At 40.3% G+C, this 17,500-nt stretch overlaps 2 protein-coding genes and 1 long non-coding RNA gene across 6 annotated transcripts in view; 1 reads left to right on the top strand and 2 right to left on the bottom strand.

The window, feature by feature from the left end:
• LOC145498805 (uncharacterized) overlaps positions 1-9,626 on the top strand; it is a 32,981-nt gene extending 23,355 nt beyond the window's left edge. The window contains exon 3 of the long non-coding RNA XR_014050894.1: positions 8,915-9,626. This is a non-coding gene — a long non-coding RNA (uncharacterized LOC145498805). The remainder of the gene's footprint in view (positions 1-8,914) is intronic.
• LOC145498783 (CUB domain-containing protein 2-like) overlaps positions 1-17,500 on the bottom strand; it is a 126,861-nt gene that overhangs the window by 26,590 nt on the left and 82,771 nt on the right. Inside the window, exons 1-8 of one of the 4 annotated variants that reach the window (XM_081478716.1) lie at positions 14,691-14,733; positions 11,886-12,035; positions 11,495-11,524; positions 10,557-10,934; positions 9,733-10,104; positions 2,414-3,544; positions 1,153-1,233; positions 345-686 (exon numbers count right to left, since the gene is read on the bottom strand). In XM_081478716.1, the coding sequence (XP_081334842.1) occupies positions 493-686; positions 1,153-1,233; positions 2,414-3,544; positions 9,733-10,104; positions 10,557-10,934; positions 11,495-11,524; positions 11,886-11,919 (2,220 nt within the window). In that variant the 5' untranslated portion in view covers positions 11,920-12,035; positions 14,691-14,733 and the 3' untranslated portion in view covers positions 345-492. Of the gene's footprint in view, positions 1-344; positions 687-1,152; positions 1,234-2,413; positions 3,545-9,732; positions 10,105-10,556; positions 10,935-11,494; positions 11,525-11,885; positions 12,109-14,690; positions 14,734-17,500 lie in introns of those variants that run through there. The other 3 variants (XM_081478715.1, XM_081478714.1, XM_081478717.1) reach the window with 3 other exon arrangements.
• The window catches only part of LOC145498790 (uncharacterized), a 1,350-nt gene continuing 112 nt past the window's right edge, over positions 16,263-17,500 (bottom strand). Inside the window, exon 1 of the mRNA XM_081478729.1 lies at positions 16,263-17,500. This exon is cut by the window's right edge and continues 112 nt beyond it. Coding sequence (XP_081334855.1) covers positions 16,268-17,500 — 1,233 coding nt within the window. The 3' untranslated portion in view covers positions 16,263-16,267.

Here is a 17,500-nt window from a genome sequence, read left to right as displayed (position 1 = left end):
CAACACGATACCTGTATTTTTCACTCAATGAGACTGCTGACAGCCAGTTTTTTCTCTTAGGGTCACTTAGACGAGTGTTTAGCCAATGAGAATGCAAAAGGGCGGTATGGCCGAGTAGGTAATGAGGCGTTCGTGCCACGCCCACGTCTCGTCCCATTCCCCTTTAGGCTAAAGCGTCTCGTCTTACAATCCCTTCTCAATTTTGAGAGTTAAACAGACTGTCGGCAGTCTACCACTCGTCAGTTGGCTTAAGCTGTATGCGCAGGGGCGCAAAACTGAAAATCAGTGACAGCTGAGGCATCACCCAGTGTTCAGCTCTCTGGTGCAGATGACATTACTCTCACATTTAAATAGCCTGAAACTAAGTTCTCCTTCTATCAGATGAGAAACTGTTTTTTAAAAGAGCTAGTTTAATTATATTGTTTCCTTGAAGGAAAATTCCAATAGCTCAATCCTGCAACTAACAACTACTCAAGATTATCGCTGATAAGCCTAACAGGGGGTATTTGACTCGTTGGCAGGTTTTATCCCCTCGTCATCTGGCTTACGTTTGAATTCCAATTGCTGGTAGTAAGCACCTAGGCTGACTTCTTTCATTCCTTTGTAATCTGCGTGGTTTCCATCCAGGGGATTCTCCTCGGAATTGTTCTTGTCGCTGATTGGTCTTGATTTCCATTTCTTTTTAACTGTGAAAGCAAAACGAGTGTTGGAAAATTAATCTTCCATCCAACATGACATTGATAGGACTGGTCCCGTCCCCCGCTACATTACGCCGGAAAAATTTAAGAACGTAGCTCAATTTCTACGGTTAGGCCTACCGTCCACACTAATCTGTCAAGAAAACGGAGCTTTTCGAAAACGCTCTTCAAAACCGGAGGAATTTGAAAACGCCGGCTTTTCGTTTACGAGTGGACGGAAAAACAAGCTTTTCGTTAACCATGGGGGCACGATAATCAAGTGATTCCCCTGACCAGGTGTTCCTCAAACACAAATCCAAAATCACCGGCGACTGTTGCGTTTTTAAATTCCTCCGACGTAGTATGGACGGAAAACATTTGATGCGTTTTTAGAGTCAAGCCTCCGTAGTCGAATTCCGCCAGGGTAGTGTGGACGGGTTAAGGTGTGATGGTTGTATCGCCCTCATTCACTTACCGCAGTAAATGACGATGACCAATACGGCAATAATTCCAAAGATGGAAGGAACCACTGCCGACAAAACCACTTTGAGTGTACCTTAAAAGAAAACCGCGTTAATAAGGCTAATTGAAATCCCAGCCTGTATAATAATCTTTAATTTTACTCCGTTAATACGTTAATACGGCCTCTCGAACCAGTTATATTCATCTTTCCAGTGTTAATATTGTATGTGCTGATTGACGTTTCAACTTTTAGTAAGACTATACCTGCATTTCGAATGCTTATTAAAAGACAGTTGTTTAGAAGTGCAATATTGTGATGTCACTTAAAATAGACCAGTCATGAAATCTGACCCTACCTCTTTAATACGCCCACCCCTTACTGCGCCTTTCAATAACATGCGGACTCTAAAATTCGAAGCTCAACCGACAAATGGTTCTTCTTTACCGTCAATCAAATGTTCGGTGGCTCCTCCCACCTTCCGACTACTGCCGAGCGCGCGGTAATCAAATCGTTGAACACAGTTCAGACAAAGAAACAATGTTCGGTAGTAGTCGGAGGCTGGGAGGAGTCGCCGAGCATTTGATTGACGGTAGCGAAAAACGCATTTGTCGGTTGAGCTTTGAATTTTAGAGCCCATATTTTATTGAAAGGCGCAGTAATACAGTCAAATTTTCATGGCTCGTTGGTGACCGCATTAACGGGGTTCTACTGTAGCAAATAATACTGAAGTGAAAATCAACAAAACACTAGCAATGAAAACGTTTTCTATGCAATAGCTATATAATTTCTACTGATCAACTCAGTTTTAGTCCTGGATAAGTGTTAACCGGCCCTACATTGTCTAAACAAGGTCAGCGTTCATACTGTCCAGGACAGTAAGTCAGTCAGTCAGTCCATCAGAGAGACAGTCAGTCATTCAGTCAGTCCGTCAGGCCGTCCGTCCGTCCGCCCGTCAGTAAATCAGGTTGTCAGTCAGTCAGTCAGTCAGACAGACATACAGGCAGACAAAAAGGCAGTAAGTCAATCCGTCAGTCCGTCCGTCAGTGAGTCCGCCAGTCAGTTCGTCCTTCAGTCCCTAGTCAGTCCGTCAGTTCGTCCATGGAGTCAGTCCATCACCACAACTGTAAACAGTCTCCTTAATAGACGCCTCACCTCTGGCTGTTGGCTCACTCGGTAATGCTGTTACAGTTGAAGCTACCTACATACATACACACAAGCATGCACGCATACATACACGTACATACATAAATAAACGTTATTTGAGATGGCTCACTTGATAATGCTGATGCTGTTGGAGATGAAGCTATTGTTGTTGTTGCTGTTGTTGTTGTTGTTGCTGTTGCTGTTGGAGATGGCGCTATTGTTGTTGTTGCTGTTGTTGTTGCTGTTGCTGTTGGAGATGGCGCTATTGTTGTTGTTGCTGTTATTGCTGTTGTAGTTGTTGTTGCTGCTGCTGTTGTTGTTACTGTTGCTGTTGTTGGTGTTGTTGTTGCTGTTGTTGTTGTTGCTGCTGCTGTTGTTGTTGTTGTTGCTGTTGCCGTTGGAGATGGCGCTATTGTTGCTGTTGTTGTTGTTGTTGCTGTTGAAGATGGCGCTATTGTTGTTGCTGTTGTTGTTGTTGTTGCTGTTGCTGTTGTTGTTGCTGCTGTTGTTGTTGTTGTTGTTGCTGTTGCCGTAGGAGATGGCGCTATTGTTGCTGTTGTTGTTGTTGTTGTTGCTGTTGTTGCTATTGTTGCTGTTGTTGTTATTGTTGTTGCTGCTGTTGTTGTTGTTGTTGTTGCTGTTGAAGATGGCGCTATTGTTGTTGCTGTTGTTGTTGTTGCTGCTGTTGTTGCTGTTGTTGTTGTTGCTGCTGTTGTTGTTGTTGTTGCTGTTGTTGTTGTTGTTGTTGTTGCTGTTGCTGTTGGAGATGGCGCTATTGTTGTTGTTGTTGTTTCCGTTACTGTTGCAGATTGCGCTATTGTTGTTGTTGTTGTTGTTGCTGTTGCTGTTGGAGATGGGGCTATTGTTGTTGTTGCTGTTTTTGCTGTGTTTGGTCTTCTCGAAAACATGGAATACCGCGCTTCAAATCCCCGATCAAGGGAAGAACCGGAATGGAAGATCACGAACATCTGGTTACCACTTGAGAACATCTCTTGCAGGGCTGAACCGTTACAAAATCGTCCCAGCGAAGGAGAATTTGCTGAAGAACCGTCATATAACTCCACATAGGTGCAATTATCCCAGCTGCAATTAAACCCACATGAACCAAGGGCCAATTCAGTGAATTCTAACTTGACAAGTTTATCAGATGGCACAGTAATGTTCCAGGAACAATCTCTGGAAGCAGGATAATTGCTCTTGGGATAGTTAAGGCTGCTGAATTTTCCGCTCCCGTTGAGAGAAATTGGTTCAGTTGGACAAACTGGGAAAAAAACAAAATCAAAATATATAATTCCATCACATAACCGTAAGTATCACGGAAAGTGGGTCGTAAGACCCCAAAAAGTGAAGGACACTAATAACTCTAGTCTAGAGGAATGGCGAACCCAAGGCAAGACAGTGGGGGTAATTTAATGTCCAAAAAATCAAATTATAGCCCAAGAACAAAGTTCAAGGGTTTTTATATGTTTTTGAAACTAATCTAATTATGTCTGGATTTATGAAAACAGTGTTAAAGACTTTATTAAATCCATTTTGAAATCACTGGTTATCCTTGCAATCTGATTGGCTCTCAGTGGTGCGATTTATTCACACTATTGCACTATTGTTTGCTCTAAATCGCATCTTTTTCTCAGCCAATGAGAATGGGACATTAAAACAAAACAACCAATCAGATTTCAAGATTAGTTTAAAGTAATCAATAAAATTTCAGGAAAATGAAAGGCTAAAAGCCATTGCGTGGAGAATTTTGCGACTACTATTGCCAAAACTTCGTAGTTATTGTAGTTTTTTCCAAAAAAATTGACGAATTTAATTAATTACAGTTTCTAAATGACGATTATGAGCTCCTTCAGGCTGAACACCTACTTTAATGGAAGTTTCAAACTTTCAGTGTCCATTTTGACAAACATTTTGGCGATTTTTCTTCAACATCTGTTCAAGATCCGTATGATACCGAGTCCAGTAAAACATAAACAAACGAAAACCACACAACAAATTCAGAGCTATCTCAAGAAGGTAGATGTTTCCAGGTTTCCGGTAGTTTCAAACGAAGCAACAAAAGAGCTCAACTCTGTCGCTGTGAATAAACATAGTCAAAATACGCCAAACTGCACAAAATAGTGAATGAACAAATGTCTTACGAAGCCGGTGCCAGTCCCGCCATCTTGGAAATATCTTAAAACAAATGGTGCCACAAGAACTTGACAAGGTCCTGAATATTGAGTCCTACGCCGAAGTCACAAAAAGAAACGGAGATGATAACGAGCTGGACTCCGTTAACATCACGCCATTGAACGGTATTTAAAAGAAAAAAAACGTACTATCCACTGGGCATCGTGCACTCGAGGGAGTTTCACAACTCAAAAGGAATCGATCGCAGAATTACACAGGATAGGCACCTTCAAATTCCTTCTCCAAAGACAATGAAAAGTCTCAGTCTCAACCACAGAAGAAATGAAGGCCTTCCATAATTGATTCAGGCGACGAGAATTGAACTTTTACACCTGAAGTAGACTATTTTGGTTCTGACTTCAGAACTGCTTGTTTCTTTGTCATGCTCGAATGAGTTTTCGTCACATGACATCGTTTTGCATACTAAATGAGACGTAAAAACGTTTCCGATTCCGCTTTTTTTAACAAACCGGCTACTGGAACAATACACCAAAAATCTAAAATTTAAGGCGATAAAATTGTGCGATTTCAAAATGGATCTAATAAAGTGGCAATTGAACTTCGTGTCGTGCAATTTTGGTCTGAAATCATACTTGTGATTTCAGACGAAATTGCACTCCATTCAGTTCAATTACCATTCACGTAGGGGCCAAACCACCCCCCAAATGTTTGGTCAGTTCTTGGGTATTTCACATTATTTCACATTACTTAAAAAGTATTGACTTTTTCTACACCAAATTTGGCAGATGAGCAGGAGACCTATTGCCCATTATATTTACGTGAAAAATGTCAGTAAATGTCAAAGTTGTGACGTCACAGTGATGACGTCACGTTTTTTGCCACTTTTGAAGTTTTTAATATGCATATTTTTACAATGTATTCGAAAGAGCACATCAAGGGGAGCTGAAACCTGAAAAAATTTTGTCCATATTACAAAAATTAAATGAAATATGGCATTTTTAAATATGAAAAATAACTCTGCAAAATATGGGGTCCCCCCTTGAGAAAAATCCCTAAATTGGAGCCGTAATTTTGTTCCAGCAAATGCAGCTATGTTGCACATGTGATGTGCCAGATGGCTAAAGCAAAAATAAAGAAGAAAATTGGAATAAAAAATTATCCCTCTAGTGTTATTGCGTTAAAATTAGTTTTGTTACGTCATAACCTGTGACGTCACCCGTTTTTTTTACTGTTAATACCATCCTAACAAAGCCGAAAATCAAATTTCTAAAACCATACGATTTTTGACAACATCAAGCTTTCTATTTTTCTAGATTATTAGCCCTCCTATAATAAAACTGAAAAAAATAAACCAGAGAGACTGACTTAAGAAAGACACTATGGTTAAGCAAATTCTGGGGGGACCAACAAAAAAATATTTAACTTACCATATCCCAAAAAATAGTCATCATAGCAAAAAACGGTTTCCGGCACTTTATTCCTCAAGTCAAGGCCTTTCCAATGACATAATCTTTTTATCAGATTTTACAAAAAATTATAGCACGTTTTGGTGATGTCATCAATTATGACGTCATAATCTGACATTTTGTCACAACTTTCAAATTGAAATAAACTGGAGAACAAAGAAAGCTCATCTGCCAAACTTGTTTCAGAAATATATAAACCAAGCAAATATAGCCTTCATGAGACATTAGGGGGGTGGTTTGGCCCCTACGTGATTATGAATCAAGCGTTATTTTATTTATTTATTTTTTATTTTTACTTTTATTAAATCCATTTTGAAATCGCTGGTTATCCTTGCAATCTGATTGGCTCTCAATGGTGCGATTTATTCACGAATCGCACTATTTTTTGCTCTAAATCGCATCTTTTTCTCAGCCATTGAGAATGGGACAGTAAAACAAAACAACCAATCAGATTTCAATATTAGTTTAAAGTAATCAATAAAATTTCAGGAAAATGAGAGGCAAAAAGCCATTGTGTGGAGAATTTAGCAACTACTATTGCCAAAACTTTGTTGTTCTTGTTGTTTTTTTTTTTCCAAAAAAAATTGACGAATTTAATTAATTACAGTTTCTAAATGACGATTATGAGGTCCTTCAGGCTGAACACCTACTTTAATGGAAGTTTCAAACTTTCAGTGTCCATTTTGACGAATATTTTGGCGATTTTTCTTCAATATCTGCTCAAAATCCGTATGATACCGAGTCCAGTAAAACATAAACAAACGAAAACCACACAACAACAAATTCAGGGCCATCTCAAGAAGGTAGATGTTTCCAGGTTTCCGGTAGTTTCAAACGAAGGAACAAAAGAGCTCAACTCTGTCGCTGTGAATAAACATAGTCAAGATACGCCCCGCGCCACAAAACAGTGAATGAATGAACGTCTTACGAAGCTGGTGCTAGTTCCGCCATCTTGGAAAAATCTTGAAACAAATGGCGCCGCAAGAACTTGACAAGGTCCTGAGTATTGAGTCCTTCGCCGAGGTCACAAAAAGAAACGGAGATGATAACGAGCTGGACTCCCTTAAAATCATGCCATTAAACGGTGTGAAAGAAAAAAAAAAACCATCCACTGGGCATCGAGCACTCGAGTTTCACAACTCAAAAGAAATCCATCGCAGAATTACGCAGGATGCACCTTCAAATTCCTTCTCCAAAGACAATGAAAAGTCTCAGCCTCAACCACAGAAGAAAGAAAGACCTTCCATCATTGATTCAGGTGACGAGAATTGAACTTTTATACCTGAAGTAGACTATTTTCGTTCTCACTTCAAAACCCCTTGTTTCTTTGTCATGCTCGGATGAGTTTTCGTCACATGACATCGTTTTGCATACTAAATGAGACGTAAAGGCGTTTCCGGTTCCGCTTTTTTTTTTAACAAACCGGCTCCTGGAACAATACATCAAAAATCTAAAAATCAAGGCGATAAAATTGTGCGATTTCAAAATGGATCTAATAAAGTGGCAATTGAACTTCGTGTCGTGCAATTTTGGTCTGAAATCATACGTGTGATTTCAAATCGAACTCGCGCTCCGCGCTCGTTCGATTTTGAAATCACGCGTATGATTTAACACCAAATTGCACTCCACTCAGTTCAATTACCATTATTTATGCTTTCGCTATGGAAGCAGCTTGTAAATCTTACCTAGCATGAAATGTAGAGAACTTCTTGCCGCATGTTTCATTCGTTTATCTATTTTTTTAAAAAATTATTTATCACTCCCTGCCTCCCCCCGCCTCTCCCATCCTTTTTTCAATTGCTGTTAAGTTTAGCCTAAGCTACACTCGTCTGAATTTCAGTTCGCGCGGTGACTCTGAGAAAGAGCCGACCGATTAGCGTTCTATAACTGCTGTCTAAAGAAAGTCTGCCCGAGGACATCATTAAGTCCAATGAAGGCGCAAGTCTAACGATTTGCTAGCAAGCGTCGTCCGTTATCCTGAGATGTATTAAACGGGACGTCATTTAGCCCTGTAATAGTAGGCCGTTTGCACTGTGGCGATAATGTTGTACTTGCTTTAGACACATCAACTTAGGGCATAGACGTGCAATGAACTAGACATTTCTAGCTGCTGTTGGCCTTTGATGTCGCTAAAGAGTCTGGATATGGTATTTCGCGCTCGATAAAATTCAAGTACATCCGGGACATTGCTATTTTCGAGCAAAACATGGGTACGAACGGAATGAAGAACATTTCGTGAGTAGAATTTCCTTGTTTTATCAATTTTAGGCCTTCTCGGCCTAGCTAATTATCAGAACTGTCTACGATTCGCTTCCGCGGAAGAAATTTATTTGCGTGGCTTCCGGTCGATAATTGACGTAACGACAACATGTTGAGTGTTCGCTAACTCATCCTTATGGCCTAGTTTGTTTGAAGTTCAATCGATTCTCGATGTAGGAAGCTCTTGCTTAGTCCATTTAGGACGATGCATGTTTTAAGAAGCTATAGATCAGATCTCCGCCGCGGTTTTGATATCTGTACGTTCGTGTTGATTTAGACTCCGCTGCATTTAACTGGTGACCGGTAGCGCGGCGCTTGATGGTTAGGTCACAACAGGCCCATCTCTTTTTCTCGCAGTGCTTTCTAACCCGGTTCTCACTAGCGACGCAAGCATAAGCTTAAGCATAAGAAACTTATGCGCTAGTCAGGACGGCCACGACATAAGCATAAGCATAATTATAAGCATAAGAATATCAAAACCTTGCGTTCTTCTTATGCTTATGCTTATGCTTGAGTCGTTCATTGTGTCCAGTGAGGACATGCTAGCATAAGCATACGCATGCACGTAAGACTATCAAGCAATCAGCGATCACGTTATGCGTTATCAGCGATCACGCAACCGCCGACCGGTTAGTCCAGTGGTGGAGCATTAGACTAGCGTGCGGGAGGTCGCGGGTTCAAAGTCCGAGCGGACCAACACTCAGGGTCTTTAAATAATTGAGGAGAAAGTGCTGCCTTTTGTAATGACATCTGCAAATGGTTAGACTTTCTAGTCTTCTCGGATAAGGACGATAAACCGTAGGCCCCGTCTCACAACTCTTCATATAATCCGGTGTGGTGGTTTATCTCTCTCATCTGCTGGTTAACCCTTTGAATACCAATGAATAAATGTCATCAGATATTCTTGGTAAGCAGATAGTAGTACTAGGCTAGGCCTTTCCGCACAATGGTCAGGTTTAGATATCGACGACATTCCGATGTCGCAAATCGAAAAACAGCGTTATCAGTTTTGGTGCAAAAACGGTGGTAAAATGGTCCACTACGCCTATCATTGATCAAGGTCCATTTCTAGGCCTCGCCCGTAATTAACATCCAACTTTTCACGGCAGCCAGAAAGAACATACAATGCAAAAGGTAGCCAGTGTAAAAGGGCCGAGAAAAAACAGAAAGGAAAGGGGCAACGAACAAAATTGAGAACGGTTAATGGCAAAAAAAAAAAAAGTCCAAATTTTGCCTTATGCGCATGTCCGAATTGAAATTTTGCTCAATTTTGTACCTAATTCTCGAAAAATCTCTTCTTTTAGTAAAAAAAAGCTTTCTTAGCAAAACTTAGGCTTATTTAGCGTCATGGCAGCTAAAAAACCTGACTAAACGGTTAAAAACGGTATCTTTTGGCGAAAGTTTGGTATTCAAAGGGTTAAATGGTCGGAGATATTAGCTGCATAAGCTACTCTGAAATCCGAAGGCAAATGAAGTAATTTATGTATGTATGTACGTACGTACGTACGTACGTATGTATGTATGTATGTATGTATGTATGTATGTATGTATGTATGTATGTATGTATGTATGTATGTATGCGTGTACTTACTTGGAGGAGTGTGGTTCAGTTGCGTGTAGGTTGCCTTAAATCCATCGAAGAGCTTGGAACTCGTATTATCGGAGACAAACAGCACCTCTAAGCTACTATGAGTTGAATAAAATGTTTTTGTATTAGTTGTACCGCACACTTTTCCATGTTCGTTCGGCCGATAATCAGAGAAACCATCTTGAATTTGCACGTAATCGCACGGGCACGTTGTGTCGCACCTTTGGATGTTGGGGCGGATGTCAAGCTTAATATAGTTTCCTGGGGCCACTGAGATTTTCCAGGCGCACCTTTGATTATCTGGGTATTTTCTTGGATAGAAAGGGCTCGTAAAAACACCTGATGTCTCGTTAAGGGTGACGCCTTTAGGACATACTGAAAAAAAAAACAAAAACAAAACAAAACAAATCATTGCCTTTTATCTAACCCTGATGGAGTTTCTGTATGGACCTTTCAATAACACGCCAACTCTGTCTTGTTTGTTCAGAAAGCTCGCTCCGGGAAAGAAATAAAGGACTGCGACGAGTCAGAGGAAAAAACACATGATTTGATTGGCTAGGTCACCACGTTGTTTTGTTTGAAATTGTGTCTTAATCTGTGTGGGAGTTGCTAAAAAGTGCTCAAAATTGGCTTGAAAATTACCCCTATGGGGCTGATCAGTCCAGAACTGGGGTGGATAATGGCCAATGAAGCTGAAACTTTGGCATATAACGTAAGTCTACGTAAGGAATTTATAAGTGGACTTTTAGGAAAATCGGCCGACTCTCATTTCCAAGTCCCCCTGGTCTCTCAGGCAAAAGTTCTTAAAGTTATCGAGTATTGCTTACGTAGTTCTTTATCTATGGCTTCATACGATGCATTAAACCCTTTGTAACCAGTGGCAGCAGATCGCAGTCTCACTTGAATAAAATTTCCGACAGAGTACACTGGAGAAGGAAGTCTTGCTCCACAAATCTTAAATTCTTGAGCTCCATCATTAGAAGCGACATTGGTGATGAAAACACGAGGACCCCCAGACGCTCCGAGACAACTAGGATTTTGAGATGGATCCAAATCGAAGCTGAGGAAGGTGACTTTAATGATTCGCCCAGCAGGTACTGTGATGTTCCAGGTACAATCACTGTTTGTAGGGAAGTTACTTGGGAAATTGGGACTTGAGAAGAATCCACTCGATCCATTGAGGAAGTCTCCGGGGGGAACACATGCTTTGTAGGAAAACAACTTGATCACTTTAATATTGATTAATACAAAGCAACAAAGTTAAAAGTTCATAATCAAAGAAACTCTGATGCTGCGTCGTAGGTGAGAAGTGAGAAGTGAAAGGTGAGAAGTGAGAGGGGAGAAGTGAGAAGTGAGAATTGAGAAGTGAGAAGTGAGAAGTGAGAAGTGAGAAGTGAGAAGTGAGAAGTGAGAAGTGAGAAGTGAGAAGTGAGAAGTGAGAAGTGAGAAGTGAGAAGCTAAGCAAGAAGTGAAAAGTGAGAAGTGAGAAGTGAGTAGCGAGAGGCGAGTCCGGGGCAGGAATACGGGCTCCTTTCTCGAACAGCGGCTGGTAATCGAGACTAGCTGCGTCAGGGTGAAAGTGAAACGCTTAGTTGCTCATAACTTGAATTTAATATAGGGAAATTATAAAATTGCTAGCAAAGCCGCACTATCAGACGAAGTATGAGAAGCGTGCATCAATAATAACAAACAATAATATATGATGAAAAAAAAGAAGAACGAAAAACATGAAAAAAATTGTAGAAATTTATGTTTTTGTACTTACGATTAGATGCCACCATAACGAAAACGGAAACTGCAAGAAATGACAAAATCATAATAGGTAATATTTCATTGGAATAAGAGGGAAACTTTCCCTGTTTTGTACGTTTTGTACTGTGTTATTTGACATACAGCTCGTCATGTTCAAGGCTATGGACTAATAGGCTGGAGTGACATTAACTTTGGCCGTATTTATCAAGGCAGACGAAAATTGCGTCTTACACTAGTAGTGTTCCCTAAGGAATGATATATAGAGACTGGAAAACAATTAAACTAAAACTCGCTGGAATCTCGACCCCAGTACGACACGGAAACCGTGCACAAGTAATAATAATAATAATTATGCAATAAAAGTAGTACAAAGTGGAGTCGAATTAAGTTTAAGCTACACTCACCCGTAACTGTAGAGAAAATCCAAGTCGAGGCCATTGTTTAACACGCCGCTGGCCGTCGATTAATCACGTGTACTCGGTTTTCTGTCCAAGAATTACAGCGAAGCCCAAGCAACACTGAGTTAATCGGAGTGACGGAGTAACTTGTGTTACCTACGGAAATATGAGCAACACGGACAAGAAGTCCTAATCCACCTGACAACAATGACGTCATTGCGTTATTTTTGGGACAGCGGACCGATAATTAAAGGCTGGTTTTCACTAGAACATAAGCATAAGCACAAGTGAAAACAGGTACGACATAAACATAAGCATAAGCAGAAACATAAGAAGAACGAACCCACTTATTTGTCTTGTGCAGTTTTCACTAGTAACGCCCTCGACATAAGCATAAGCATAAGCACAAGAAAAACGAAACTGTTCGTTTTTCTTGTGCTTATGCTTATGCTTATGTCGAGCGCGTTACTAGTGAAAACTGCACAAGACAAATAAGTGGGTTCGTTCTTCTTATGTTTCTGCTTATGCTTATGTTTATGTCGTAGCTGTTTTCACTTGTGCTTATGCTCTAGTGAAAACCAGCCTTTAACGGAGGCGTATTTTCATTATTCGCAGCGAAAAAATTGCCGCAGAAGGAAAATCGCCCGAGTGCTTGAAAGGCAACCCTAACCCTAACCCTAACCCTAACCCTAACCCTGCTTTGAGAACATGGTTCACGCTGATAACATTTGGCTCAAACATTTTCATATCTCAAGTGAAACGTTCCAGTTTGGTTGGGTTCGACGAGACACGCGCGATTTCAGTGGAGGATCGAATGACACCGCGGAAATACGTTTTTTGACGTCACCGTAACTGGTCAGTGGTCATCACTATCAGGCTGTGCTGTCCTTCGATCGATCAGTTCTCCGAGATCAGTATTTTGGTTCGTTTTAAGGTCGAAAATATCCTTGATACTTCTCGTTATTGGTGAGTTTGACGTCCTTGAATGGGTTTTTAATACTCAAACAATGTTTCGGTAATGAATAGGGGTACAGGGGAGTCATTTTGTGAGGAGTAATGTGTAGTTTGCTGACTCGAGCCTGGATCTTGTTGCTTCAGTCGCCCTCGCCTCAGAACTGTCGAAAACAACGATGGGTATCCAGCAAAGCAGAAGATTGGTTCTGTATGAAGCTTTTGCAAGCATTTTGAAGACTAGTTGGATTAAAAGTGTAATTTGCATGAAGTGGTTAAGGTATATGTAAGTCGGGACCGTTTTATTCACACTCACTTTGCGCCGACATGTGCTTGTTCATTTAGATTATATTTCGCAACGCGTCAAAGAAACTTTGATAAGAATTTGTCTTTAAAGACTGGCTTGTTTGGCGTTTCTATCACCTTTCTGACTTTCTGCGCCTTTTGGAACAGGAAATAATTTTTTTGTACCTGCCGTTTGCTGTCAGAATAAAACATTTGTTCATTTCATTCACAAGATATTTCTCTATCATTAAAGATTGTTTAAGCCTACATTTATATATAATGGTGGCGTTTGCGAAGGGAGTAGAAATCGAAAATATTGTGATTTGTTGGCCGGAGCGAACGCTGGAAATACTGAAAACATTCAAGACCGCTCAATATGTTCCGTTCATAGACAATTTTTCCTCGCGTGAGGTCTTTTTTGTTTACATCGATTACATGTTGATAGTACATGGAAATTTTCAAGACCGTTTCCTTGTACATGTATGCACAGGTAACTAAATATTTTAAAATGCCCAAACACCTGAATTTGTTTACACGAAACCGCTTCCACTTATGGGATGTGGTCAAGTTTCCCATCTTTTGATGCTGCAAAGACATTCAACATTTCAGAGAGGCAGTAATCAACTCTTCAATGAAACCCACTAGTTTATTTTGTTTACTCAGTCATTTGAAGCTTTTCGATTTCTATTTCCCTATCTTACATGTGCAGTGTATCAACTGATATAAATAATTGACTGTTGTTGTTTTTCCTTTCATTTCATTTAATTCAGATGAGCTTTGCTCAATCACTGCAAAATAATTTTTACATTGTATGTGCTTAATGAATCAGACACGTACATATCACGTGCTTTGAATCAATATGAAATTAATTATGATCCCCTTAGTCATAATATTGTATCATCCTCCCTTCTGTTAGATTCTTACTTAGCTTGTAACCACTTTATTACAAGACATTATAGCACCTGATGGCAATAAATTATATAATTATATGTATTTTTTTTTTTCCTGTGATATTTGGCTAACAAGTGGGTTTGTTTATGCCACTGTGTCTCTGAATTGGCTTACTGTCGTCTACAAACCATTGGAAATATATCTTTATTACATCCAATAACCGAAATCGACTCGTCATTGGCCGAACCTTGTTACCAACTCGCTAAAGCTACCTGGTTTGGTGGCTTAAGAGAATTTCACTGAAGTTTGCCGACTCGCTTAACTTTAAGCGAGTTGGAAAAGTAACTGTTTTCACGGGATCTCCAGTTGTAACTCGCTAAGCGACCTGAAAAACTGGTCGTGAAAACACGGCCACTGATAAACTCGTCTGAGCGCGCCGTGAATGTTTCGACTTTAGCCACGATACTTTTAATATTAGAACTTCTAAAGAAACTTACGAAATATAGTTGGACATTATTTACATTTTATTGCTCACTGTTCGAAGGCTGGTGACCAATATATTGAGGTTGAACCGACCGGAATCTTAAACTTTGTACTAGTTTTATATTAAAAGTGATAATGCTCAGAAAATTTTAGTCTCATTCCTGATTTGCTCTTGATTTTCTGATATAAGATCTGCCTTACCTTTATTGATGACCTTGCGTAACTCTGGAAATTCACAGTATTTCTCGATGTCAACCAAGGTTGCCAACTGGTTTGTGCTGAGACATAATAACCAAACGAAACAATAAGCTAACTACATGTAGATTCCTGAATTTCCTGTTGTCAGTCGTTGAAATATAAGCCTTTGTTATCTCGAGGTGGTCAACCGTAGCCTCCTTCGGATCGTTTATAAGATAAACAAATATATTTGAATGATGTTGACGTTTGTAAAGAATTATCTTAGAGGCTTAAGTCTATCATTTATAGTGTCTTACAATTGTGTTTTTGTGTTTTGATCACAGTGTTAAGGGCGTGCATGAGGTTATAAGGGACGGTATGTGAATGGTGTTGCAGACCGTGTTTTTGTATTGGTTGTAATTATATGACATTTTCATCTTTTATTTTGCGACACTGGCGTTTGCAACATCAGAAAAATTGTCAATTAACTGATCCACATCTTCTAGCTCAGGCAACCCAATCTCTAGTCTCCTCCGCAGCCATTTTTTGGGATGTGACGCAACGACCGATGAGCACATGAAGCACTTGTACTTAGGGCTTTGATTTACCTTCTTTTTTTTCGTCCTTCATTATGGTAGCCTGCGAACACCGCCTATTTTTGGTGACGTGCGGCGTGAAACAAAAGCCAGAAATCCCTTGCGAGTTCGCACCCCAGGCCTTTTCGCACGAAAGTTTACGTCATTCACACTTTGCTATTATGTAATTGGTCTGTTCAACAGAGCGCAAACAAACCACAAAACACCACAAACACAAAAGGAAAAGAATGTTGTTCGGATGTAAGCAGAAGTTTCTTTGGGGGAGCGTTGCGTGTCATCCCAAAAAACGGCTGCGGAGGAGACTACCCAAACTCACATTCCGGCCAATTACATCTGTCAACATTTCATTGTTTCACTCCTAACAGTTCTGTCACGGTATATATGAAATTGATAAAATACATAGTTTTATGCCATGACGCGCGCTCAAAACGCCTTGGGGTCTATTATGATATCAATCGTTAGGAAAGTTCTGCGATGCTGGTGCCAGGTCATCCATTTCTTTTGTTTCGTCGGAAGTCGTTTGATACGATTTGTAATTGACCAAGTGTGAGATGGCTGGATATTGGTCAAGTTTTTTTTTGCGAGTTTATGCTCGCCATCTTGACCGAACAAGCTTGGTCAAGCAAACAAGCGAACAAGCGAACAAGCTTGACCTCGCTCCCAATGTGTGGCTTCATAGCTCAATTGGTAGAGCAACGCACCGGTATCGCGGAGGTCACGGGTTCAAATCCCGTTGAAGCCCTGATTTTTTTCAGGCTTCTTCTTTCCATTTGACAATAAAAATAAACGGTAAAAGTTTGCGACGTTTCGACCGCTCTTCGGTCATTATCAAGCAAGATGTAAGAAGTAAAATTTGCATCGATATATATAGCTACAAAGAGGTAAGAATGTGTGAAAATTATTAATGAAGTAAAAATATGTAAAAGGTATGTAAAAGAATTTACAAAGTAGTGCTTAAAACAATAAAAAACATGTAAAACTAATTAATAATAATAATAAAAAAGATTATTTAAAAACTTTCGCACGAATAGAGTCAGATTGTACATTGAGACTTGGTCTCAGTTCGTGAATAAAAAACATTTCAAAAATAAGACAGTCAAACTTGGTTGTACATTTCTTTAAAATCGAAAAGTTATTAGTAAGATCTTTAGGGGCCAAAGAATGTTCCTCGCGAAAATGTTTTCCAATTGATGACGATGGGTTTTTGTGCTCATGGACGCGTTGGTGCAAGTGCCGGCGCGTAAAACCAACATAACCTGCATCGCACAGGTCACATTTAAAATGGTACACAAGGGACTGTTGGTTAACGACTGGCGGCTTGACTTCACGTGATTTCAGGTCTCGCTCAATCTTGTGGCTGATGAAAACAGGTTGGATGGTGGTGTTTGTTTTCGTGCTAAGATCTTTCAGTTGCGTGCGAAGAAAATCAGCTGAAGCTTGGTCTTTGAATAGTAGGACAATCCGAACGGGCACTGGACTGTTGTTGTCAGTCGGGGAAGGAACAGGTTGCTCAGAAACTTTGATGGCAATGAAGCGTGTTATGGTTGAATTAATTAAGTCATCTGGGTATTCAAGACGGGAGAACAACAACTTGAGACGATCGCATTCTTCGGAGAAGTAGGTCCAGTTAGAAGAAAGTCGAAACGCACGATCCAGCATAGTTTTTAGTAGGCCGCGTTTATAACGATCGTCAACATGACTCTTGTAGTGTAACAAGAGACCAGAGTTTGTGGGCTTCACATAAACCTTTGTCTCAACGTGGTTGGATTTGTTGAGCAATTGCGTTCCAAGGAAAGGAAGCATGCGGTCATTTTCTATCTCCATTGTGAACTTAATAGAGGAGTGGCAATCGTTCAGAGTCTCCAGAAAGTTGTTGGCTGATGCTTGGTTAGGCATGATGGTCAGTGTGTCGTCGACATACCTTCTGTAGTAGCTGGGCATCTTTCCTTCACGATCCAGGGTTTCCTCAATGCTACACATAAAGACATTGGCGAGCAGGGGTCCAAGCGGGGAGCCCATGGCGACACCGTCGGTCTGTTCATAAAGTTGACCGTTAAACAGGAAAAGTTGATCTTTTGTTGCCCCTTCTAGGAGATGGATTAGGTCCTGTTTGCTGAGATTAAGGTGGTGCGTTTGATTAAACCAGTCATTAGCAAATGCTTTGTCAGCAAGGATGTGTATTGTTTCTTCAAGGGGTACATTGGTGAACAATGAGGAAGCATCGTAGGAGACCAAAAC

Source organism: Orbicella franksi, chromosome 9, assembly GCF_964199315.1.
Source record: "Orbicella franksi chromosome 9, jaOrbFran1.1, whole genome shotgun sequence".
In the NCBI taxonomy this organism is placed as follows: domain Eukaryota; kingdom Metazoa; phylum Cnidaria; class Anthozoa; order Scleractinia; family Merulinidae; genus Orbicella; species Orbicella franksi.
Note: the sequence above shows the minus strand (reverse complement) of the source record. Positions and strands in the feature narration are given on the sequence as shown.